This window comes from Amblyraja radiata, chromosome 29, assembly GCF_010909765.2.
Source record: "Amblyraja radiata isolate CabotCenter1 chromosome 29, sAmbRad1.1.pri, whole genome shotgun sequence".
NCBI lineage: Eukaryota > Metazoa > Chordata > Chondrichthyes > Rajiformes > Rajidae > Amblyraja > Amblyraja radiata.
In genome coordinates this window covers 24476967-24504085 of record NC_045984.1, presented here as the reverse complement: position 1 = coordinate 24504085, position 27119 = coordinate 24476967, and the positions used below count along the sequence as shown (strand labels likewise).

Genomic DNA, 27119 nt, shown 5'->3' with positions numbered 1-27119 from the left:
AGAAATCTATATAAGATATTGATGTGGCTGGGTTTGCTATTCTGCACTTACCATAATGTTAAACAAGCAGTTTCAACAGAGCTTGGCTTATTTGAGAGAAATACATTGAACAAAATAGTATAGACAGGCTATGGAGCACAAATAAGTAGAAGGACTGTTTTATCATCAGTGTATTTGCAGTGCAGAATGCAAAAGGCTAGAGGTATACATCAACATTTAGTCCTTTCATTGTCTTGAACCAGTTGTATTAAATAACAATTTGAGTTACTGATAACAATTTAATATTCCATTGGGTTCATTTTTTAAACTTTATTTACCGTTGACACGTGGGTTGACTTTCTGCTTAAAAATCACATTTTTAATTTATTTGGTGCAATGCACAAATTTTTGAAGAAAGAAAAGCTGATAAATTATAAGAGCCCACATTGAAATCGATCCTGAACAAGTATTGCAGTTTTGTAGGTGTTCAAAATATTATATTTTATAGGATTGTTACATAAATGAGTGCATATGAAGCTTCATGATAATAATAGTTTGTTTTCTTTAATATATAACAAATTAATTATTTTCTTTCTAGTGCTACACAAAACAAGGTTTGGAGCTGAGCAGATTGACTGTTGTAAACTCTGACCTAAAGGTGATGTACGATACATTTGTCAAACCGGACAGTAAGGTCGTTGATTATAACACCAGGTATGTTATTGAGTCAACAGTTGAGGTTCTTTGCAACATTTTAGAATTGGCTCAGAATGACAAAAGCTTTCAGTTACCTTTTTAAGACTTTGACTATAGCGGATAAAATTGTGCCAGGAGCTAGTTACAATACTGAAGACTGACCACAGCAGCAGGGTTACTAGTCATTCTGTGGAGCATATTTTATTTTCATGACTATTATCTCTAAACTAAACTATTGGGGCCTCAAAATATTTTACTGAATGACAAGTTTCTTATAAAGTTGATACTTGCATGCTTCCCAGTAGCACCTGGATTCTTTCCGGAATATTTGAAGTTTATATTTAAACCGTTAGGACATTAATGTAAACCCTGTCTTCCCAAATTACACATTTTAATATAAACTTAATGATTTAGTTTAATATCTTGCTTTTGAAAATTGCCGTTCACTCTGAGATATATCAGTTCTTAAAGTTTACTTTTTGCATGGCTGTAGTTTAATTGTGCTGTCAATACTCCAGTGCCTGATCACAGGTATTGATTGTAGTCACACTGATCAGTCCCATGGACAAAATAATTACACCTTGTACTGTACAAAGATATGTGTTGTTTAGTAGTAAGAAATATAATTAACTAACTCAGCAGGCAGACATGGTGTCAAATTCAGAGCTGGTTCAATGTCTTGCTTGTAAGTATGACTTCATTGTGTGATTTCTTGTAAACTATTTAAAGCAACCTGTTATTGAAAAGCAATTTGGAAGATCTAGTTTAGTTTTGAGAAACAACGTGAAAACAGGCCCTTGCGCCCACAGAGTCCACGCCGACCAGCAACTTCCGCGCATTAACACTACCCTACCCACACTAGGGGCAATTTTACATTTATACCAAGCCGATTAACTTACATATTTGGAGTGTGGGAGGAAACCAAAGATCTTGGAGAAAACCCATGCAGGTCACGGGGAGAATGTACAAACTCCATACAGACAAGTACCCATAGTCAGGATCAAACCTGGGTCTCTGGTGCTGCCTACCGCTACGCCACCGTGCTGCCCTAAATGTTGAGAATGGGATCAATCCTCTAAATTATGAAATTTAGTTCCATATTGCCACAATACATTAGACATCTCCTGAATGTATTGTTTTGTTATACCTTTCTGAGCATCCTTTGTACTCTACTGGAGTACACCCAAAATCTTACCTGGCGGTTCCCTTCAGGTGCATGCAAAAGTTAGACCTTAAATCACACGAAATTCTTGCGAAAATCTGCTCATCACATTTTCTACATCTTGGAATAAGCAAACCTAAACTGGGGTTAAATGAGCAGAGGTAGTTGGTGCCCAAGGAGAACACTGAATTATTCTTTCAGTATTCTTACTCGGGCACTCAGGAACTGTAAAGGATATTTTTAAGACCTAAATTCAAATTGAAAATTAGGACGACCAAAATTGTCTTTGGTCTCGACTTGTGGCCTATATCCTCCCTGTTCAGTATCAAAGCTGAAACCAAGCTGTTTACAGCCTTACCATCACTTTTTGATCCTGAGTGCAGCTTCTGGGAAATATTCTACCCAATTCTCATTCCACTTACTTTCACATCGACAATATTGACTATCATTGCCCCTGACTCAACCCATCTGCTAAAGAATCCTTAAACTGTGCTTTTGTCAATTTAGCAATCAACCATATAATGCTCTTCTATTTTTTTTTTGCCTCCTTTTCCATCATTTCCAAATCATAGCTCATTCAAAGCTCTGCAGTTTCTCTATTCCCTCAGTTCCTGAGCCATTAAAGCCTTGATTTAATTGAAAAAATCCTCCTATCAAAACCTGCATTTGCCTCATCTCCATCCATTTACAACACTCTTCAACCCCACAATCCTCTGACAATCTCTCTATTTATGTTCTGGCAGATTGTTTGATGATCAGATGCACACATTCAAGTCCTAGATACTCTGCTATTAAATGCATTAGCCGCTTGCCTTCAAAATTTGGTGTCCTTTAAAGCACTTTTAGTTCATCTAGATTATTTAGTTCAATGTCTTGCTTTTGGAAATTGGTGTTCACTCTCCTATATTTCCAATTTGAAAGTTCACTACTTGCATGGGTGTAGTTTATTCATTCCGTTGCACTCCAGTGTGGCACAGTGGCGCAGCAGTAGAGTTGGTGCCTCTGAGCACCAGGGACCTGGGTTCAACCTGACTGTGGGTGCTGTCTGTACTTTCTCCCTGTGACCGTGTGGATTTTCTCCGGGTGTTCTGGTTTCCTCCCACACTCCAAAGATGTACAGGTTTGTAGGTTAATTGACTTGGGTAAAAATTATAAAATTGTCCCGAGTATGTTAGTGTACGGGGTGATCGCTGAACGGCGCGGACTTTGGTGGGTAGAAGGGCCTGTTTCCTAGTCGTATCTCTAAAGCCTAGCATGAATAAATTACATCCATGCGAGAAGTAAACTTTCAGAGTCTTGGTATAGATGGGAACAAAATACCTGTCCATCCAAATGTATAAAGGTATAAATGGTGGCCGACTAGGAAAAGGGGAGATGCAGCGAGACCTGGGTGTCATGGTACACCAGTCATTGAAAGTGGGCATGCAGGTGCAGCAGGCAGTGAAGAAAGCGAATGGTATGTTAGCTTTCATAGCAAAAGGATTTGAGTATAGGAGCAGGGAGGTTCTACTGCAGTTGTACAGGGTCTTGGTGAGACCACACCTGGAGTATTGCGTACAGTTTTGGTCTCCAAATCTGAGGAAGGACATTATTGCCATAGAGGGAGTGCAGAGAAGGTTCACCAGACTGATTCCTGGGATGTCAGGACTGTCTTATGAAGAAAGACTGGATAGACTTGGTTTATACTCTCTAGAATTTAGGAGATTGAGAGGGGATCTTATAGAAACTTACAAAATTCTTAAGGGGTTGGACAGGCTAGATGCAGGAAGATTGCTCCCAATGTTGGGGAAGTCCAGGACAAGGGGTCACAGCTTAAGGATAAGGGGGAAATCCTTTAAAACCGAGATGAGAAGAACTTTTTTCACACAGAGAGTGGTGAATCTCTGGAACTCCCTGCCACAGAGGGTAGTCGAGGCCAGTTCATTGGCTATATTTAAGAGGGAGTTAGATGTGGCCCTTGTGGCTAAGGGGATCAGAGGGTATGGAGAGAAGGCAGGTACGGGATACTGAGTTGGATGATCAGCCATGATCATATTGAATGGTGGTGCAGGCTCGAAGGGCCGAATGGCCTACTCCTGCACCTAATTTCTATGTTTCTATGTTTCTATAACCAGGGGTCTTAAAATTTTGTGTTCATATAGATTTTCTGGTGTAACAGAGGAGGATATGGCAAGCACAACAATCACAATTCGTGATGTACAGGCAGTATTACTGAATATGTTCAGTGCTGCCACCATATTAATGGGGCACAGCTTGGAAAGTGATTTATTTGCACTAAAGGTATGTTCTTTTAGATAAAACTTAATTTGTACATTGGTCCCTTCAAGCAAACGATGCAGTACCTAACAAAAAAAACTTATTGTAAAGTTTCTGCAGCAAGATGATTATTGTATCGGAATTATTATTTAGAAAAGTATAATATGGGAAGCTTCACGGTGTAGACCTGAAGGTGTTACACCGTGTAGACTTCAGTTTTAATGTTAATCTTAATTTGATGATTCTCAATAAGAAAACCTATTTAAAAGTCCTTGTTAATTACATGAAGCAGAAAAGGAATTTAAGTTGTAACTACATGAAAGTATTATTATCCAATGTCCCATTATAGATTATGATAAGCTACTTAGTTGAAATATGTAAATGTAACAAGCTTCTATTCAAGTAATACAAAAGTGCAGAAGAGAATTGAGAATTTATCATAGAGTTGGAATGTATTGAGTTTTATGCTGATAAAAATGAAGTCTAATGATGGGCAATCGAGCAGATACTGACATAACTATTGTGATTCAGCTGATGGACTGATTCCATTGTTCTGCAGAGAGCCTCCCTTGAAACTCTAAAAAATACAAACACACACACGCTGGGTTCTAGATTTTAGGTTTTTGCTCTCGCGTTTCTGAACTCTTACTTTATTAATGGCTTTAATTATTTAGTTGTAACACCTTCAATTGTTTAATTGTTCAATTCTGGAGTTCGCCTCTTAAACGACATTTGGAACGACAGCTGCAGCAAGATGTTGTGAAGCAGGTATGGGCTGGAATGCGAAAGATCACGGGCATGAAGCAGAACGGTGGTACACTGCCTGATGGTGAACAGAGTCTGGCTGATGATCTGAATAGATTCTTCAACAGATTCGACGGCTCCACACCACCCCAGCCTCCCCCACCTGGTCTGCTGACCATTGCTGCTTCCTCTCCACCTCCCATCCCTCTCTCCATCACTCCTGAGATGTCACCTGTACGGAGTCCCCTCTTTCCACCTCCCACTCCACCGGCAGCCCCACCCATGACTCTTTATACTGCTCAGGTCAAGGTGATGCTGGACAGACTGAAGCCAGGGAAGGCAGTGGGGCCTGATGACACCAGCCCAAGGCTACTGAAGACTTGCTCTTCAGAGCTGTGTGGTATTCTAACACACCTGTTCAACCTGAGCTTACGTCTACAGAGGGTTCCAAGGCTGTGGAAAACATCTTGCCTGGTACCTGTTCCAAAGAAGACCCATCCCACTCTCTACAATGACTACAGACCAGTAGCGCTCACTTCTCACATAATGAAGACATTTGAGAGACTTGTCCTTTCCTACATCAGGACTAGTGTGTCAAATCACATGGATCCTTTACAGTTTGCATATCAGCCTAACATCAGTGTCGATGATGCCCTCATTTACATGCTGCAGAGGGTGTACACACATTTGGACACTACTGATGCATCTGTAAGGATTACTTTTTTTGACTTTTCAAGCGCCTTCAACACTATTCAGCCCCGACTGCTAGGGGAGAAGATGGAGAAGATGAAAGTGGATCCATCACTGGTACTGTGGTGTTTGGATTACCTTTCCCTCAGACCACAGTACGTGCGCCTACAGAACAGTGTCTCGGGCACCATCTTGAGCAGCACAGGGGCTCCACAAGGAACCGTGCTGGCTCCGTTCCTGTTTACCATCTACACAGCGGATCTCCAATGGAACACCAACAGCTGCTTTTTGCAGAAGTTTTCGGATGATACAGCTGTTGTCGGCCTCATTAAAGGGGGCAATGAGGAGGAATACAGAGACATTATAAGTAACTTTGTGGAGTGGAGCGCACACAATAATCTCCATCTTAACACCAAAAAAACAAAGGAGATAGTGGTGGACTTTAGGAGGGGGAGGAGGAGGACTCAAGCAACGCCGATCACCATTAAGGGCACTGAGGTGGAGGTGGTTGCTAATCACAGGTACCTTGGGGTGCAGCTTGACAGTGAGCTGAACTGGAAGTGTCATATGGAGGCGGTGTACAGGAAGGGACAAAGCCGACTGTATTTTTTAAGGAGGCTGAGGTCTTTTAATATCTGCCAACCCCTACTGTGCAGTGTCTACCATTCAGTGGTGGCCAGTGCTCTGTTTTTTGCTGTGGCCTGTTGGGGAGATGGCGCCCGTATAGCGGATAAAAACAGATTGGACAAACTAATCAGGAAGGCCGGCTCAGTGGTCGGGGCTGAGCAACGAACGGTCCAGCAGGTGGCAGAGGCCAGAACACTAAATAAACTAGGTTCCATAATGACAAACCCCACTCACCCACTCCATGCCCTGAAGGTGATCAAGAGCAGCATCTTCAGCCAGAGGCTGATTGCACCAATGTGCAAAACGGAGAGATACAGGAAGTCCTGTTTACCAGCTGCTATAAGACTTTATAATGGGCATAAATAACTGCACTTTTTTTAAATTAATTGTATTTTAACTTGTATTTTAACGTATTTTAACTTGTTATGTATGAAAGCGTGGTGTTATGTTTGTCTTGAAGCTGTCGTGGCACTGTAATTTCCTGAAAAAGGATTATTAAAGGAATAATCAATCAATCAAACTTCTATCACTCTCTCTTGCATCTTGAAAAAAACAAATTAAAACCTGGAAACATTTTTGGTTACATGCCTTAATATTTCCTTGCGTATCTTGATTTTAAATTGTATTTGATAACCACCCAGAAACATTCTGGGGTGATCATTTTATATTAAAGTTGCTATACAAATTTAAGTTTTGTTAATGTGACTGTATATTCAACTATATTTTGGCTGGAAAGATTAAAATGGAGTTCAATTCACATGGATTCCACTGAATTAATAGATGGAGAATGGATGTGGTATAATAATGAGTCAATACCCTGTCTTTCTTTCCCTTCAGCTTATGCATAGCACAGTGATTGACACGGCGATTGTGTTTCCACATCGATTGGGATTGCCATATAAAAGAGCACTGAGAAATTTGATGGCAGACTACCTCAAACGCATTATCCAGGATAACGGTAAGTGGTCAAAGTCAAACAAACATTTTTATCATCTATGAACGTAGGCAGTGTCAGAACTCGGATTGGAAGCTCTAGTTATATGAAAATAATGTTGTTATATATTTACGCATGTTTACTTTAGGCTTTGAAATTGTTGCCATGAACCTACAGCACTGGATATGCCAGTGATATCCCATTATCCTTCAGGATACTAAGCTGTAGATGACCGTAGATGGGAAATGTGTGTAGTTGAACGAAAAACAAAAATCATTTCTGCAGCTCCTAAAAGCTTGGATGCAATCCATTAATTGATTTGATTTTAAAGAGCTGGTCTATCATTGAGTTATTTGTTGGAATATCGAGGCTGCAATCCTTCTATGGAAAGAACCAAGTTATTAAGCCAAAACTCAGAAGCTTTTGAAAATTCCTTTGTACTGGATAGGTATTATTCATAATTTATTATTCAGAAATTTATGGGAATCTTTAATTATTGAATAATGTTACTATGAATAGGGCAATGCAAAACCTTGAACCACAATTGCAACTCTCTTTGCTGGTTAGTGCAAGAAATAGATCGGCTCAAATAATATTTCTTGAATGATAGATGGGCATTATTGGAAATCAGTAAAGTTGCAACTATAAAATAAAAACAGAAAATGTTGGGAACATTCAACAGGTCAGGTCATATCTGGGCAGAGGAACAGAGTTAACGTTTCAGGTAGTAGACACTTCACCAGAACATTCATTATCTTGGATCTGAAATGTGAATTCTGTTCCTATTCCCACAGATGCAACCTAACCTGCTGAGCATTTCCAGCCATTTTTGTGTTTATTATAGCAGATTAACATTCCCTTGAGAAATAACACCGTTGTTATAAAACCTAACTAGGCACAGCGCTTTCATTGTTGTTTTCATCAAATTTGCACAACTGTAAAAGTGAATTTCTTCAATAATTCTTTTTTTTTAATTTTCATTACCTAGTTGAAGGACATGATTCCAGTGAAGATGCCAGTGCCTGTATGGAACTAATGATCTGGAGATTAAAAGAAGATGCAAAACTGAGAAGATGACATCTCCTGTGTCCCTTCTTTTGTCATGCACCTAGAGGACTGGAATTGTCAGCAAGATTCACAGTGGATATGACAAGATATGGATGTTATGATTCGTAGGATATTTGCAAAACTAAAGGAAAAGATCGGCTGGTTTTTTTAGAGAAAGAAACAGATTGATTCAAAATTGCCTTTTTTGTTTACAGTATTTATTTGTTTTTGTACATGTGGCAATCTTTTCTGAAAAATTGCTCCGTGTCCATTGTAAATGTCCAAATACTGCAATTTGACTTGGTAGCATTATGGCATTTCTTTAAAATGGCATTCCAAGAAATGCAGCCATTCTTGCTGCAACTATTGTGTAAGGATAAGTGTAACTCAAATGTGCAAAACCAGTGGCTTTTTAAAACTCTGATTTAAGAAAGAAAAATGGATATGCTTTCTCCTCCCTTTTCTGTTTCCGTTCATCAGTTTTGTGGTTTCCAATGCTGAAAAATAAATTAAAGGTATGATTATTTTGTATGTAGTGCCTGCTCATAACTTTACCTATTTGCTGTACATGCCTTTTCAAAAATGTACTTGTAAGAAAGGCATGGTACGTTATCTTCCAAGTCTAGTGTTGCATTATACTTCTGAAGTAGCAATCTATTGGATTGTTCTTGAGATGTCATGTCCTCATTTTCCCATTATCCACCAAGAAATAGAATACGTTATCCTATCGTTTTGGTTAAGCATTATTTCACCGCTCTTACGCCCTTTTAATTGGCCATGAGGGTCCATTTTTAGACATTTATAGACCAAGCAAGGCACACTGTCTCCCTTTTGCACTGGTTAACCTTTTATTACTGCCCAATTTCATACTAATATTTAAATAATACTGACTGATATTCTGACTTTGTTACGATATTGATCTTTTGTCTGTATTTTCTTTTTGTACTGTACTTTATTTTTTATCATTTGCCAACTGTTGCAATAGAAGTGGAAACGCTGGGAGCATATTTGGTGAACGCATTCTTAAAAATGTGCTGCATTGCTTTGTCCCACGCACCTTTGAAATGCACCCCACTCCCATGCCAGTGCATTTTAAAAAGGTTAAATTAAATATAGGTGTTTATACTGAAAATATTTGGCTGTTTTTTTTTTATAGCTAAAATTTGTACATCAATGGAATGACCTTCTAAAAAAAATACTGCTTTTATTTGCAGAATATTTGATTGGATTTGCTTCAGAAAACTCTTAGGATGGCACTAAGACACTTGCTATAATGAAAATCCAAACAGCTGTAGTTGCACTTACAAATAATGTCTTGTGCAGTGCATATCCTGATTGTTGCGATTTATATATTTTGTTTTTCCAGTGAATTGTATAAATATCTCTCTATATTGTTTACACCTATACTTTAATATTTAAGATTGAAAGTAGGTGACAACAGTTTGAAAGTATCACTGGATACTTTCAAGATTGTTCTTGTAACTGCTAAAATTGTTGATTTTATGCAAGGGAGTCTTTTTCCTTCTAAAGACCATTTATAGTAATTATGGATCTGCACGTCAAGATATGAAGACAATCATGATGTTCCAGATAGCTTGTGCCATATGGCATAAAGGGCTGGTGTCGCTAATGGAATGTAAAACAAGGAAAATTCATGAGTTAATATTACTGTGGGCTACTTGAAAGTTCAGTTGATTAGAACATAGAACAGTAGAGCACAAGAACAGGCCTTCTGTCTACAATGTCTGTGCCGAACCTAAAGATAAACTAATCTCCTCTGCCTGCACGTGATCCATATCCCTCCATTCCCTGCATGTCCATGTGCATATTTAAAAGCCTCAAATGCCACGATCACATCTGCCTCCACATCCATCCCTGGTAGTGTGTTCCAGCCTCTCACCACCCTCAGTGTAAAAACAGAACTTGTCCTGCACATCTCCTTTAAACTTTGCTCCTCTCACTTTAAAGTTGTCCTCTAGCCTTTGTGCAATTAATAATCAGTGTAGGATAGAACCATACTGGAAATGTTTCATGATTAGTTCAAGGTCAAATTGATGAACAGCAGTGGTTGAAAATATGAATACTGCAGCTAAAAAAATCAGCTAATTTTTACTCCCCATTCAAAAGCAGTCTATGTAAGGGGGAAACGGTGAAAATCAATGTGAGGTATGGGAGAGCTGTCAGCATATTACGATGCAAAAATAAGTTGGAGATTTCAGTTCAGAAAATGTAACCAAAAGCTAGCAAATATACTGTCCAAGTTATTCGGTGTTTGGAATGAGCTGCTTATAAATATTTTATCAATCTTAAATAGTAAGGAGAAAGATTTGTACTGAATATGTCGGTGAGAAAAAAAAACCTATTATTTTCATGGAGCTCCTTCATGGCTTGGAGAAAAATGCCATTTTCTGTGGTCCAAAACCATACAGGAATTTCTGTTTCCTGACCTCAGCAATAGTTGAGACACCATAAATGGCCACTGCCTTTTCCTTAACCCTGCATGCTCTATCTGTCTTTGAATGGTCAGTCTGCACTAGCTCTACTGCTAAGTGCATGTTTGTAGTGATGGCATAATTTGGCTTCTACTCGGGGAATCTGGAATTCACTCCAGAAGGAGTTGAGAAAGGAACCAAGGGGAGACTGTTCATATTTAATTCATTTGACTTTATTGAATGCAGTTTCATTATCTGAGCTTTATCTCTTGTTTCAAAAAGGTAACAGAGGCGATACTGATAGAATAACAAATTCAGTTTTTAATTACCTTTTCAGCCCTATCTTAGCAATAATTGTCCATCTTTTTTCTACCAAACCCCCCAGGTTTTAATATAGTGAGACAGTGGTTACTGTAGAAGACTAAGCCATATTCAGGGCACCCGACTGAATCTCTTTCTCCAATACTCGCTGTTTTAGCAAACCACCTTTCTTGATCTTGGACTACTAAGATCACCTCATGATGGCAGAACAGTTCGAGCAAGGACAAAACAAACACTGATCTGCTGAATTGCCCCCCTTGCTTGCTGTTGAATAGCAAAGGAGGGAGGGTAGTGTTCGGGCAATCCTACTTTCCTCTGATTTTGGTTCAAAATCTTTGATTACTGGTAAGTCAAAATGAATAAATAAGCACATTTAGAAAGCAGTGTTGTAATTATTACCAAAATTAGTACGTTTGGAAGAGGAGAGATTATTTGTCAAGATTTCTAGGTTTCTTTATCTTATGGTCTAATAGCAATAGCAAATTAACAGGTTTTATTTAAAATGTACAAACAAATTTGCAAACATGACCTTTTGAGTATTTAAAAAAAATCCAAATCACCACTTAATATCTTAATCTATTTAATGTGCTGTGTATTATTTGTTTATACCTTAATAGATATAAAGTGCTATAGTTCTTCCTCAGAATAACTCAGTGAATGTTGTGCATTGTTCTGTGAACCAGAACAATGTAGAACCTTTAATGTTCCTTAAGAATGAAAAATAGTAAATTTTGTAAAGGGAAAGTATTAAAAATATGTTCAGTTCCTCAATTTTTGTGGCTATTCTCTGAACAGAAAATAACTGTGCTAATAATTTGAAAATATTGATCAATTTAAGTATAATACTTATCCAATCGTGTACATTGGGTAAAAAACTAACCTTCTGTAGTGTATAAAATTACTAAGAACATATACCGTAGTAATTCACGTTCCTTGTTTTGCAATAAACTTTTTTGTTAAAAAAGTGAAAAAAAAATTTGTGCAATTGCTTATATTTTAATGCTTAAGCTAATACAATACCAGTGAGAATAAATGTTTCAAAAGCGTGATGCATCGCAACTGTTTTCACATGGGTAGTTTTTACGAGAGAGTTTATATCTCATTACTTTTCTCCATTTATCGTGGAGTAGTTGTGATCAAATATTTAACCAGATTTCTTTTGTGAGGAGTTGAGCTAACAGCAGCCAGCTTCCAGTCCAACACTTGCAGCTTGTCACAGCCACAACAAAAATTAAATCAGTGGATAAATCCAGTCTAGAAATCTTCAAGAGAATGCAAGGCAGCAAAACAGCTCGTGTTTGTGATAAACAGGAGCTGAAAGATCCATTTGAGAAGCAGGTATTGGGGGCTATATTTACAAAGTGCATTAGCTGGCAGTGGTAATTTATTCTAGTTACTCCAGCACTTTGTGTCTTTTATAAACCAGCATCTGCAGTTCCTTGTTTCTACATTTTGATGGTCATTTATTCATTGTTTTAGTCATAGAATGATTAATTGAGCTTGTGGGAGAAAAGCATTTTAGGTCTTCGATGTTGAAATGGATTGCAAACCTTAACTGAAAAGACCTACAAAATCACATAATATTTTGCCAATAAGATTTTTTTTAAACTATTGCTCGTTCATGTGAAATACTTGAACAAGTAACTCATTTGGTGCAACAGTTTATTTAATTGATGATTATCATTACTTTGTGCGATCCTTTTCAAAATGACCAACATTTTATCTTAAACAGTTGTATCTTTAAACCCTGACGGATAGAAAAGCTGATTTTGGGTGACTGATCTGTAGATTTGTTTTCCAAGGGCTAGCCTCATCTGTTGACCTCCACACAATGTCCGTGACCCTTTGGGTTATAGGTGAACGGGGAGATCGAATTTGGTAATCAGGAAGTCTTTTAACTTTTTCAGTATTGTGCTTTTGGTAGCACATGCTATGTTGTCATCTGTTTCTTAAAGTTGAAAAGCTACATTGTGGTGGCATTGATCACCAATTGAGTTTTGCAGAGCAGTAAAGAGCTTTTAAGTGCTTAACTGACCAGTGAATACCAATGTTAATTTCTATATTGATTGGTGATTATCAAATTGACCTTGGACAGATTGGCTGATTGAACATCTGTTGTAGAAAGAGAAAGCCAATGCAAATTTCAGAAACCTAGTTTTCACCTGCTCATATATATATATATTACCCACCTTACTTTCAAAATTAGATTTTGTAACTAATCTAAACAATATTGGAATGCATGTTTCACTGCAAAGGACTATTAAACATGTCAGGACAAAATATTATTTTTCTAAAATGGTGCAGAATACCTGGTTTAACTTGTTGACAAATTTCAATTGAAGTGGTGGATCAGAGCGTACTTTGAGGCTAAATATCTGCTGCTTGTTTTATGATGCCAGGAGGCAGTTGGTGAAGAATTACAAAACAAAGAACAGTGCATATGAGACACAAACATTTCCTTGCAACTTTCTTTTACTCCATAAACTGAGTTTAACCAGTGAATTAAATCAAACCATGTACAACTCTATGGGGATGTCAATAGCACTCTTTTTTTAAAGATGGCAAAAGTGTTGAAGGCCAACGCACTATCGGAGTGAAGGGTGGAACTGAATTCTATTCAATTACCTTAAGTAGAATTATGAAATTTAATATCGGGTGTTGCCAACAATGTTTACAGTAATAACAGGGCATTAATTAAAGAACCTTCTTCACCAATCTTGAATTATCTAAGTGACAAATGGTTACACATTTCAAAACACTTTTGACAAAGTTCCTTACGAATTGAAAAAGGACGTACAAAAATGAAACATGTACTTGGAGGAATTACCTTAGGGTGAAGGCGGAGGTGAGGGTTTGTATTTTAGGCTGAATGGGATGGCCATGATCTTGTTTCCATTTCACATTGACGAACCCCATGCAAGTTCAATTTTGCAGATTATCAACTAGAATGGTCATTGTAGTGAGGAGGCAACTTTTAAAGTACCATGCCAAGTTTCAGATATAGGTCACTGGAGCAAAATGTTTAAAATGTGATTACAAAAATATCTGAAGGGATGTGAAAGGAGATCACATACTCCGAATTTGATTGAATTAGTTAAGAATGAGGGTGGAATAAAAGTACTATTAATAGTTGGTGATTGGCATTTAACATGTCTTACTGGTACAGATATGACAACGATTTGTCTTAGCAAATAACATAGCAAGTCTACACCATTCTAACCACACCTTGAAAAGTATGCTGGTGAGACAATATATTGTGCAATATATCCAATTCTGTTCACATAAGCACATGTAGCAGCAGATATTGTAGACAGTTCACGAGGCACATAACTATTTGAATATGAGTTGTGTTGAGAGACTTGGCTAGTTTGGTCTTGAATATATTTATGAGGCAAATGGGGGGGGAAATTTAACCTGGCACCCGTTTTCACTCAAGACAAATCCAGTATAAGATTCGGGAAGTACTTTGCACAGAGCATGGAATGGACTTATTAAAAGGGTTGTGGGGATGGAATTCTTAGAATTATTTAGTTGCTCACCAGATACATTGAGAAACATCAGGGCCATTACTGATGCATGGCCCAACTACATCTGCAATAATTTTGTGATTGTGATTACACTTGCTTTAATGTTAGTGCTTTTTTTAAATTTAGAGATATTGTGTGGAAACAGGCCCTTCGGCCCACTGAGTCTGCTGGGACCATCAATCACCCATATACGTCTTTGAATGCGGATGGAAACTGGAGCACCCGGACAAAACCCATGCGGTCACGTACAGGCAACATCCGCAGACAGCATTGAACCCGGGTTTGGCACTGTGAGGCAGCAGCTCTACTGCTGTGCCTCCCTGCTCTTCAATAACCTCCATAATCAAAGGATCTTCACCTTGCACTGCTTGCTTGGTTATATCCTACAGAACAATACCAAACTAAAATTATTTTACATATAGATGTACTTGTATTTTCAAGACAGTATATAATTAATGGTTTGTTCAAGTTGATAAGATATTATTTATTAAGATATGCAAGTACACTATTTCTCAGAATATAAAAATGTTTTATGAGCTTTGGACACGCACTGAATGCATGTTGCGTAAGGTAGGAGAATATTATGAAATAATTTAATTGTAAAATAGATGTTGCTGGTCTTCAAATTTTGGTTTGGAAAATAACAAAACAAAACGTTTGCCTCCATCAGGCTAATAGACGTGGTGGAGATAGATTGCCACAGTTGTCACCAGTTCCATTGGCTTGGTAAACGTTTCTCTGCAGCCAAACATCTGATTGGCCACTTGATGGCTCAACTTACTACTGAGACCAGCAACAGAGTACCGATGTCCAGGTACACGTTGTATTTAGTCCGTCAGCTTCATGCCAAGGCAAACTGGAGCAAGAACCCTGACTTTGTTCATTTCACTTGGATTACGCACCCTGTGAAGAAAAGTAGACAAAGGTAAGTGGATGTGTTTTGTTTTCCATTAATTTTTATAATTATTTGCAGTGCTTTTAATTGAGTTTTTTTTGTTAGCATAGTTATTTAAATCTACTTGAACAGTTCTCTTATCACTGTTTGGAGCTGCTGGAGGTGCAGACCTTGCTCAGGCTCATGGGTCACACCTTTGGAACTGTAGGTTCCTGAATGTTTTCCATATCGGAAATAGTTGAATGTAGGTTGATGTAGTTTGGAACATGGAACAGTACAACACAGGAACAAGCCCGAAGGCCCACGTGATCAACATGATTCCAATTTAAACTATTTTTTGGCTGTATGTGATCCATATCCCAACATTCCCCTGTATATCCATGTGTCTATCCAAAAGTCATTTAAAATGCCCCTATCATATATCTGCCTCCACCATCACCCCAGGCAATGTGTTTTATTGTGAGATAACCTATAATTATAAAGTTATAATCACCATCTGGAAGTTGGCCTCCAAGCTGCACACCATCCTGACTTGGAAATATATCGCCTTTCCTTTACTGGGTGAAAATCATGAAACTCTCTCCCTAACAACATTGTGGGTACACCCACAACTCAAGGACCGCAGCAATTCAAGAAGGCACCTCACCACCTCGAGGGCAACTAGGGATGGGCAATAAAATGCTTGAATGAAATTTGTACAAAAAAAGAGACGAGTGTAGTGAAAGTATCAATGGCAGCGGCAGAATCGTTGCACATAATGGGAGCTCTAACTCAATTAGAGAGTTATAAAGTGATACAGCCTGGAAACAGGGCCTTCAGCCCAATTTGCTCAAACATGTCGGCCAACATGTCCCAGCTACACTAGTCCCACCTGCCCACGTTTGACCCATATCGCTCCAAGCCTGTCCTGTCCATGTACCTGTCCAACTGTTTCTTTAAATGGTGGGATAATTCCTGCCATAGATAATCAATTACCTCTTTTGGCAGCTCGTTCCATAACCCACCACCCTTTGTGTGAAAAAGTTACCCCTCAGATTCCTATTAAATCCTTTCCCTTTCACCTTAAACCAATGACCTCTGGTTATCAATTCACCTACTCTGGGCAAGAAACTCTACGCATCTACCTGATCTATTCCTCTCATGATTTTATACACCTCTATAAGATCACCCCCTCATCCTCCTGCGCTCCAAGGAATAGAGTCCCAGCTTACTCAACGTCTCCCTATAGCTCAGACCCTCTAGTTCTTGCAACATCCTCGTAAATGTTCTCTATTCCCTTTCCAGCTTGACAACATATTTAAACTACAAGGTGACCAATTCAAAGGTGGAATCCTGTCCCGTCAGCTTTCATTAAGTTTTTATTGAACAGCCTCAGAAGCTAAAGCTTTACAGTGGGCCTGGTGTTTAAAATGGCAAGTAGCTGGAAGCCCAGGGTTGTGCTTAGTCATCCTTGCCCTTAATGATTTCCTACTCTGCATTAGATCTCCCTGATGGAGAGGGGCCTGTGTCATGAACTTTGAATACAGTAAAAGTGTATACAGAAGTGTAAAAGTGGAAGTAAAGTCATCACATACAAGCAAAGGAGATGCCCTTGACCTGGCTTCATGTTCAGCACTAACATTGTGGGCCGAGGGGCCAGTTCCTGTGCTGTACTGTTCTATGTTAAGTCATTGTTTCTTGTGCCAGTAGCGTTTGCACTCCTGCTTAGTGGGAAAGGATGAGGTTAAGGGCAGATGTCTCATCTTCTGCACTTCAAGGCCCCGTGCAAAGGAGTAGGGTGTTAGGGTAAAAATTGATTTGTGTATTGGAAAGCGAACAGTTACTTGGAAATGCTGGAGGAGGGGGGAGGGGGGGGGGGGGGGAGCAGAAGAAAACCTTGTTAGAAATGGTGAAGTTAGAATGTGGAGGCCCTTGGGATGAAGATTGAAGAGAGGGTAGTCAGTGGGGTGCAAGATGAAGTCTAGGAACTGGGATTTGCACAACCATGGACCCTGCGTGGAATAGTGTGAATGGAGGAGACTGAGACAGAAACATGGCGCACATAGTCCCTACAGAATGGAGGATGAATAGCAGAGTCAGTCTGGGTTGTTGTGGGTGTAATTGCCCATCCATCCACGGTTGTTAAAAGAGAGAAGGAAGAAAAGAACTGAAGATGGATTACATGGAGCCAAGGAATGGGGGTGTAAAAATGTTACTATTGTGATTCGCACCTTGTCCAATTGCCAGCATCTTATACCTGGCATCGTCCTTCCTATTTCAACTCTCTTGTCTTTGAGAAGATCACAGACCTCCACACTCAATAGACAATAGGTGAAGGAGTAGGCCATTCGGCCCTTCGAGCCAGCACCGCCATTCAATATGATCATGGCTGATCATCCAATATCAGTACCCCGTTCCTGCTTTTTCCCCATATCCCTTGGTTCCGTTAGCCCTAAGAGCTAAATTCTCTTGAAAACATCCAGCAAATTGGCCTCCAATTCACAAAGTGGTCGTTCTTTGTGGACCATACACACATTCGCCTGCTCTTTAATAACTGTCTTGTAACATGATCAATAACCTGTCCCTGGCCGGGCGCCCGCGAGTCCTCTTTGCCTGTCAAGCTACATTAGTTTCCAACAAAATAAGTCGTTTAGATCATCTTTTGCCCAAATTCCCAAGTCTTTTGGACTGGGCAGATTAGCGCGGGGGCCTTTTGTTTAGCCACACAGGGGATTAGGAAAGATTTGCCGCGAGAAAAAGTTGCGATTTAATCGTCCGTTTATCCCTCAATGCCACGAAAATGCTGTCGGTTGCGGATTAGATACTTACAAAGCGACGCCTTGTGCACAAGAAGCTGGTGGGTTGGAGATTCTCCTGTTGGTTTCTAGTCAGTCGCATCATGGCTGCAGATTTGCCGTGTGTTATTGTTCCTTTCCCAAATCCTGCTTTTTAATTTGTTAGCCAACTTCTCGATCCCTTTTTCAGCCATCAATTCCAACATTAACTTCACAATAAACAACGGGGTCTCGGTTAACGTCGCTCCCAATTTTCAGGGCTCGAATGCTCAGCGCCGACCCTTTCTCTCCAGCTCTGGTCGAATCCCTCCTACTGAATGCCTTGAACGTTGTCACCGACGTTTCACTCGATCGCCTGCAACTCGGGGAAGTTTAAAAAAAAAAATCACTGTCAAATTGCATCAATTTTTTTTCTAGCTTGTTCTAAAATTGCGTTTAGCTTTACGTTGTTTGAAAAAGTTTGCAGGTCAGGGACATATTGACACGTCTTTTAACAGGGAGGAGCTCAAGTGAAGCGACAATAGCCTCCGTGTTGATGTTGAATAACACGTTCAATAAACACTGCTCTCACGAAAGGCTGTTGTAGCAACAAGCCACGTACTCCCAGAATTGTAATAATCTTGATGTTTTTGTTTTGATCAAATAAGACGGCGAATAGCAAAACAATCTGTCGATAAATTAATGGACATCATATAGCATCAAATAATGAATGATAAGGTTTGCAAATAATGAATGATAAGATCTCTGCCTCAGAGGGCGGTGTGGGGCAGGTTCTCTGGATGCTTTCAAGAGAGAGCTAGATAGGGCTCTTAAAAATAGCAGAGTCAGGGGATATGGGGAGAAGGCAGGAACGGGGTACTGATTGGGGATGATCAGCCATGATCACATTGAATGGCGGTGCTGGCTCGAAGGGCCGAATGGCCTACTCCTGCACCTATTGTCTATAACGAGGTCATTTCGTACCTACAATTGGTTGAGTGGGAAATTCATGGTGATTGATAGCATCCCTCTCTACGCAAGTATTTTCCTCTTTTGTGCAGCACGGACTTCAGCCCTTCGGCCCACCTTGTCCATGTCGACCAAATTGCCATTTTGGGCCAGTCCCAATTACAGCTAATAGATCTAGTAATTAGAACTTAACAACCGCGAGCTGCTAACTGCTTGTTGCTATTTAAACCAAGACAATGTATCTATCTGGCTGACACAAGAGTCACACAGCAGGGAAACATGCCCTTCGGCCCACCTCGTCCATGCCGACTCAGATGCCTGTTTACGAAGGAACTGCAGATGCTGGAAAATCGAAGGTAGACGAAAATGCTGGAGAAACTCAGCGGGTGCAGCAGCATCTATGGAGCGAAGGAAATAGGCAACGTTTCGGGCCGAAACGTTGCCTATTTCCTTCGCTCCATAGATGCTGCTACACCCGCTGAGTTTCTCCAGCATTTTTTTCTACCTCCGACTCAGATGCCCCCATGTCAACTCCAATGGTCTCACGTTTCGCCCTTATCCCTCTGAAAATTGTCCATGTGAACCTTTCCTATCCATTTATAGCAACCACTGGTGCAAGCGTGGTTTAGTGGCACTTCATTCGGTGTTAAACTGAGTTTAGTTCAAGTGTGACAAAAAGCTGGTCTTACACAGCGGGGCAGGCAGTGTCTCTGGGGAGAAGGAAAGGGTGACGTTTCAGGTCGTAACCTTTCTTCAGTCTAGTTAGAGATAAGGGAAACGAGAGATATAGACGTTGATGTAGAGAGGAAAAGAACAATGAATGAAAGGTATGCAAAAAAGTAACGATGATTAAGGAAACAGGCCATTGTTAGTTGTTGGATGAAAACGAGAAGCTGGTGCGACTTGGGTGGGGGAGGGATAGAGAGAGAGAGAGGGGGGGGGGAGGGAATGCTGGGTTACTTGAAGTTAGAGAAATCAATTTCATACCACTTGGCTACAAGCTGCCCAAGCGAAATATGAGATGCTGTTCCTCCAATTTGTGTTTAGCCTCACTCTGACAATGGAGGAGACCTAGGACAGAAAGATCAGTGTGGGAATGGGAAGGAGAATTAAAGTGTTTAGCAACCGGGAGGTCAGGAAGTCCAGGCGGACTGAGCGAAGGCGTTCAGCGAAACAATCAATTTTGGGGAGAAGGTAGAACTGGTCTGTGCGGGGCTGGGAAACAATAAGGTTGGAGCCTATGGAAGGGCAGTCTGCCAGAAGTGATGCATTCAGAAATGGTCTGTGAGATTAATGCTTGGACAGATGGATGGATGGGAAAGGTTGAGAGGAATTTATGCCAACCCCAGGCAAATGGAACTGGAATAGATGGGCATCTTGGTCAGCATGGACAAGTTGGACTGAAGAGCCTGAAACATCACCAACCCATGGTCTCCAGCACTTTGTGTCCTGTTGTGTAAACCAGCATCTTGTTTCTACAAGACTTAGTCCAATGGGCCAAGTGCAGGCAGATGGGAGTAGCCCAGAATGCCAACTTGGTTGACATGGAGTACATGGGCGGAGAGTCCTGCTTCTGTGCTGTGCAGTTCTGGCCACTTTCTACAAAAAAATCACAGAAACTGAACACAGAGATTGAAGGGAGCACAGGTTGGTTAAAGAATATCAGCTGGGGACATCTAGTTTATTGAAGGGCTGTTTAGAAGCATGGTAGCAGAGGGGAAGAAGCTCTCTGAGTCATGGCTACCTCAAAACCCACAAACTTACCTCCAAGTAAACTTCAGTTTATTACTGTCACGTATACTGAGGTCCAGTGAACATTTGTTTTGCATGTTACCCAATGATGGAATGTATCCTCAATAAGAATTGTAACATTTTAAAGAATATTTGTTCTATGGTGGACAAAAAAGCTGGAGAAACTCAGCGGGTGCAGCAGCATCTATGGAGCGAAGGAAATAGGCAACGTTTAGGGCCGACACCCTTCTTCATTTGTTCTATGGCGATGGGTTTGTTTTGAATAATTTCGTATTGTAAATCGGGTTCGATCCTGACCTCGGTTTGCTGCCCGTGTGGAGTTTGCACGTTCTCCTAGTGACATCGTGCATTTCATAGAAACATAGAAAATAGGTGCAGGAGGAGGCCATTTGGCCCTTCGAGCCAGCACCGCCATTCATTGTGATCATGGCTGATCATCCACAATCAGTAACCCGTGCCTGCCTTCTCCCCATATCCCCTGATTCCGCTGGCCCCCAGAGCTCTATCTAACTCTCTTTAAAATGCATCCTGTGAACTGGCCTCCACTGCGTTATGTAGCGGGTGCTCCGGTTTCCAGCCACATCCCAAAGACGTGCGGATTTGTAGGTTAATCGGCGTCTGTACAATTGCCCCCTGCTCTGCAGGGAGTGGGTGAGAAAGTGGGATAGCATAGAACCAGTGTGAACGGGTAATCGATGGTCGGCGTGGACTCGGTGGGTCACAAAGGCCGATTTCAATGCTGGACATTTCAATTAAATGCAATTCATTTGAGAGGTGGGTGGATCCATTGGCGATCTCTGCCAAATCCATTGGCTGTACAGCGCTAGGCTAGCGGTCAGTCCCCATACCTGCCCCAGCGGGGGGCTGCAAGCCCGGGCATCGCCGCTAGGACGTGGAAGCGTCGCGCTATAAATAAGCCCCTTTGGAGAGGGGATACCCTAGTGGAATAGAGGACACAGCGGGGCGTTTGAGGACTTCTGCTCCCGTGAAACTGTGAGTAAAACCTAGCGAGCGGTGAGTTACCCGCGACCAAAAGCGACAGAAACTTTCATTCGAGACCAACTTTTAAACTGTTAAATCTAATTGACCATTGGATAACACGCTGGGGCTGCAGATATTGAGTCGGGGGTTGGCATTGGGTTGGGATTTGAGCTGGGAAACGCAGGCAAAGAAAAGACAGGCAAAAACGTGAACTTGTGGAGACACAAGGAAGGAACTGCGCGCAGATGCTGGAATCTTGAGCAGAGCACTGATGTGGTCTGGGCCAAAGATCCTATAGGCTATAAGATCTTTGGTCTGGGCTATTCACAAGGGGAATAAAAGTTGCTGGAAAATGAAAATAAAAAGTGCTGGAAATCAATTCGATCAATAACTAGGGAGGGAAAAGACTGGTTAATATTTTGAGGAAGGCACAGGGCTGGAGCAACTCGGCGGTCAGGCAGCATCTGTGGTGGGAATGGATAACATCCCGGGTGGGGAACACCTCCTTCAGACTGATTCACGTTAAACTTATCCATTCTTGCTACAGATTTAAGTAACTCATTTGGTAACTTTTGTTTTCATTTTTTTTAAACTTTCTTTTAAATAGACTAGAAGGTTCGTGAGTTTTGCTGTGTTAGTTCGGAGTGAGATCCGCGTTTGTAGAATAGTCTTTCAGCGAGCATGGGTTAAATCAGAACCATTCACAGCTGAAGATAGGTCACGAAATGCTGCAGTAACAGCGGGACAGGCAGCATCTCTGGAGAGAAGGAATGGGTGACGTTTCGGGTCGAGACCCTTGTATAGACTGGAGGTGGTGTCTGAAGAAGGGTCTGGACCCGAAACCCTTCGGGGTCACCCATTCCTTCTCGCCAGAGATGCCGCCTGTCCAGAGTTCCTCCAGCATTTAGTGTTTATCTTCGGTTTAAACCAGCATCTGCAGTTCCTTCCTGCACCATTCACAGCTGAGGCGTGTTATGGTTTGGGTTGGCGTATTTCAGAACTTTTTGGTACATGCCTTGTAGAGAGAGAACCCAAGGGTGCCCCCCCCCCCCCCCCCCCCCCGTCATGTGGAACCCCTAAAGATCTACATTAAACACAGTCCATTCCTCGCATTCATTTTTTTCCCACCCATACATTCCGGTCGAGTCTTCTGTAAATTACACACTCGGTCATACTCGCTCATCCAAGCTGCCGTCCACAAGAAGGACCGTTTTAGCACCGAGTTCCGGAAGCGCTGTGTCAATTCCTCCTTCAATCGTGATCGAAAATTGAATATTGTAAAGAGAAAGCGACTTGTTGGAAATATGGACCGAGGGGCCGCGAGGAAGCACCGTGTGTTTTGAAAACTACAACCGGACAGGATTCCTCTGTGTAAGCAGGGACTGAAGATGCTGGTTTAAACCTAATATAGACACAAAAAGCTGGAGTAACTCAGCGGCATCTGTGAAGGACTGGGTGACGTTTCGGGTCGAGACCCTTCTCTGTCACGATCTCCGGCTCTTAACTTCTGTCTCTGTGTGTGTGTGTGTCTCTCTCTCTCTGTCCATCATTCTCTGATTGTCTTTTTACCCCCTCTCTGACTCTCTAATCCCCCCCCCTCTCTAATGATCTCTAATCTATCTTTACCGCTCTCTAACAATCTGACTTTCTAATCTCCCCCCCTTCTCCCTCCCTCCCTCTCTCTCACCCCTTCTCTCTCTCTCTCTCCCCCTCCTCTCACCCCTCCTCCTCCTCTACCCCCTCCACCCTCGCCCTCCCCCTCCTCGCCCTCCCCCTCCTCGCCCTCCCCCTCCTCGCCCTCCCCCTCCTCTCTCTCCCCCCTCCTCTCCCCCTCTTCCCCCCCTCCTCTCCCCCCCTCCTCCCTCTTCCCCCCTCCTCCCTCTTCCCCCCTCCTCCCTCTTCCCCCCTCCTCCCTCTTCCCCCCTCCCCCCTCTTCCCCCCTCCCCCCTCTTCCCCCCTCCTCCCTCTTCCCCCCCCCTCCTCCCTCTTCCCCCCTCCTCCCTCTTCCCCCCTCCTCCCTCTTCCCCCCCCCCTCCCTCTTCCCCCCTCATCTCTCCCCCCCTCCTCTCCTCCCTCTTCCCCCTCCTCCCTCTTCCCCCCCTCCTCCTCTCCCCCCTCCTCCTCCTCTCCCCCCCCCTCCTCCTCTCCCCCCTCCTCCTCCCCCCCTCCTCCTCCTCTCCCCCTCCTCCCTCTCCCCCTCCTCCCTCTCCTCCCTCTCCCCCCCCTCCCTCTTCCCCCTCATCTCTCCCCCTCTCTCTCTCCTCTCTCTCTCTCCCCCATTCTCCCTCTCCCCTCTCATCCCCCTCCTCCTTCACCCCCCTCCTCTCCCTCCATAGGGTGAAAAAAGACAAAATGCTGGAGTAACTCAGCGGGTCAGCTAATATCTCTGAAGAACATACTGTAGATAGGTGACGTTTGGGGTCAGGACCCATCTTCAAACTTTAGGGTCTGAAGAAGGGTCCCATCCTGAAAGGCCACCTATCCATGTTTTCCAGAGATGCCGCCTGACCCACTGAGTCACTCCTGCAGATTGGGTCTAGTTTTGTAAACCAGAACATGCAATTCCTTGTGTTTGAAAGGGAAGGGGAGATCTGATGTGGGATTATTCATCTCGATTCTGAAGGAAAGAGAGGACCTCGGTTTAACGTTTCAATTTCCAGGACAACACCTTAAACAGTGTAGGTCTCCCTCAATGTACTAATGTAGCCCCAAATAATGTACTGATGCATCAAGTAGGATTACGTGGTCAATGATTTGTAGTGCAGTCTGGTTTTCAGACTTGGAGATCTGCCACTGGATAATGATCCACAAACCTATGTAGATTACTGTCTATTAATTTGGAAGAAAGAACTGCAGATGCTGGTTTAAATCGAAGATAGACACAAAATGCTGGAGTGACTCAGCGGGACAGGCAGCATCTCTGGAGGGAAGGAATGGGTGACGTTACAAATGCTGCCTGGCCCGCTGAGTTACTCCAGCAATTTTGTGGCTGTCTATTAATGAATGCCCAGGCAATTGCAAACTTCCTCAACATAGTGTCGTAGATTCTAGATACTCAAAAATACTTAAATACGGTAAGAAGTAGCGTTTGCCTGCTTATTCTGTCTGATAATGGTTAAACATCCAGCTGTTTAATGGGGGCAGTGGGGAAATATCAAAACACTCTATATCTTTGTTTAATATATTATGCAAAATCACATTTTCTTTTTTTTTTTAGATATTAACTGCGAAAAATATAAAGGAAAACTTAAAATCTCTCGCTATAACAAGGTTTGCCAAGTGTCATGAACAGGGTGTATTATTATAGTGAGAACAGCCACTGGTGGCAGAATGTGAACTCGCTGGCTACAGGATTCTACCTGCACCGTCAGGTGGGTGAACAGGTGCAGCCAGCACAGCCGGGAGGGCGGCCACCACTCATCCACACCCTCACCGTGGCCGAACACTTAGCTGGTGAGTGTTCATTGTTCAGGAACCCAGGAAAAGCCAAGGGGGACATAGCAGGGACTCCAGTGCTGCTGCTGGAGTAACACAGCAGGTTATAGGCAGATGGTTGACATTACAAGGTAGACAAAAATGCTGGAGAAACAATGGAGAAGGGGGGTTGGGTGGGGGGGGCGGAAGTTCCTCCAGCATTTTTGTCTACCTTCGATTTTGCAGCATCTGCAGTTCCTTCTTAAACATCAACGATTAAACAACAGGTGTGAGACAAAAGGATTGAAGCGTTGCAATTTTGTGAAGTTAGATGAAGGGATGTAGGTGGAAGGGGAGGGAGAATCAAGAAATCGGCCCAATTCTAGGTGGGGCACAGGGGAGAGGTGGAGAAAGGGAGGCTGGTAAGGGGGGGGAGGGTTATTTAATGTTCAGGTGGGGCACCATGTGCTGGAAAAAACAAATACTAGAGGGCATAGCTTTTTATTAAAAAAAATAAAAAATGAGAGGGACAAAGTTTAAAAGAGTCAACCTTTTTACACAGTGGGTGTTAAACGCCTGCAACGCGCTGCCTGGGGCGGTAGTTGAGGTAGGTACGTTAGTGGCATATAAGAGACTTATGGACAGGCATGCATTGATGTGGAGGGAAATTATTTATATAGAGGTAGATAAGAGATGGTCTGGGCATCATGTTCAGCACAGACATTGTGGGCTGAAGGGCCTGTTTTTGTGCGGTACTGTTCTAAGTTCAAACAAAAGCTTTTCACTGCATCTCGGTACACATTACTATAATAAATCGATACCATGGAAGTTAATTGATTGTGAAATAATGGTGCCCTGCACTTTTACTATAGTTTACTTCAGAGATACAGCATGTAAACAGCCCCTTCGGCCCACCGAGTCTGTGCCGACCAGCGATCTCCCCATACACTCGCACTATCCTACACACTAGGGACAATATACAATTTACAGAAGCCTAAAAATCTGTATGTCTATGAAGTGTGGGAAATAACCGGCGCACCCGTAGAAAACCCATGAGGTCCCAGTGAGAACATACAAACTCCGTACAGACAGTCAGGATCGTACCGTGGTCTCTGGCGCTGTAAAGGCAGCAACTCTACCGCTGCGCCTACGTGCTTCCCTCGTATGGATCAACAAGGAAAAGATAACAACAATGACATCCACACTATAAAAGAAAAGCATATTGTAAAATGCCGTGGCAGTGTGCAGCTTGTTTGTGCATGGTGGGTCATTCAGTGTGATTTTCATGCTGCTATTTCATTGATGTTTTGAAGAAATCATCCTGGAGGCGAGGTTTGGCAGTGGCCATCTGAAGCGGCGGCGAGGCAGGACAGCCTTCAGCGCCCAGCAGCTGGAGGCCCTGGAGACGGCCTTCCACACAACCCGCTATCCCGACATGGCCATGCGGGAACGGCTGGCAATGTACATCAACCTCCCAGAGCCAAGAATCCAGGCACGTTCTGTTTGACCTATTTGTCATTTTTTGCAGCCAGTCCATTTGGATAAATAGTCAGGGCAACTGAATGTGGTCATAGTTGCGCTGGGACATTGTCAGTATTCTGTTCTAAATACTTGGGTAAAATGGCACATGCTATTGCACTTTGCTTTGGCAAAGGGGAGGAATGAAAGGACAGGTAAATATTGCCACGTTTCATTTCAGTGGGAATATGGGGCTAGCAGTTGGGCCAAAGGGCCAGTTTCTGGTTTGTATTACTCCTGTGTTGGCAATAGGCTGCTTCGCTGGGCCAGAGACACAGATTCCATCCTGACCTCAGGTGCTGGCTGTGGAATTGGCACATTCTCCTTGTGACTGGGATGGCTTTCCTCCCACATCCCAAAGACGTGCAGGTTTGTAGGTTAATTGGCCTCAGTAATTTGTCCCTGGTGTGTAGGGAGTGGAT

At 42.2% G+C, this 27119-nt stretch overlaps 1 protein-coding gene and 2 long non-coding RNA genes across 3 annotated transcripts in view; 2 read left to right on the top strand and 1 right to left on the bottom strand.

The window, feature by feature from the left end:
- rexo1 (RNA exonuclease 1 homolog) overlaps positions 1–11864 on the top strand; it is a 65411-nt gene extending 53547 nt beyond the window's left edge. The window contains exons 13-16 of the mRNA XM_033046926.1: positions 578–693; positions 3979–4117; positions 6992–7112; positions 8077–11864. Of these exons, the coding sequence (XP_032902817.1) occupies positions 578–693; positions 3979–4117; positions 6992–7112; positions 8077–8165 (465 nt within the window). The 3' untranslated portion in view covers positions 8166–11864. The remainder of the gene's footprint in view (positions 1–577; positions 694–3978; positions 4118–6991; positions 7113–8076) is intronic.
- A 3007-nt stretch (positions 11865–14871) lies between these two features.
- LOC116989488 lies at positions 14872–18579 on the bottom strand. Its single transcript, XR_004416255.1, has 2 exons — positions 18119–18579; positions 14872–15318 (listed from the first exon to the last, which is right to left on the bottom strand). It is a non-coding gene; the product is annotated as an uncharacterized LOC116989488 (long non-coding RNA).
- Positions 18580–21689: 3110 nt separating this feature from the next.
- LOC116989489 lies at positions 21690–26666 on the top strand. The gene is made up of 3 exons (XR_004416256.1): positions 21690–21777; positions 24983–25218; positions 26493–26666. It is a non-coding gene; the product is annotated as an uncharacterized LOC116989489 (long non-coding RNA).
- The last annotated feature ends 453 nt before the right edge of the window (positions 26667–27119 follow it).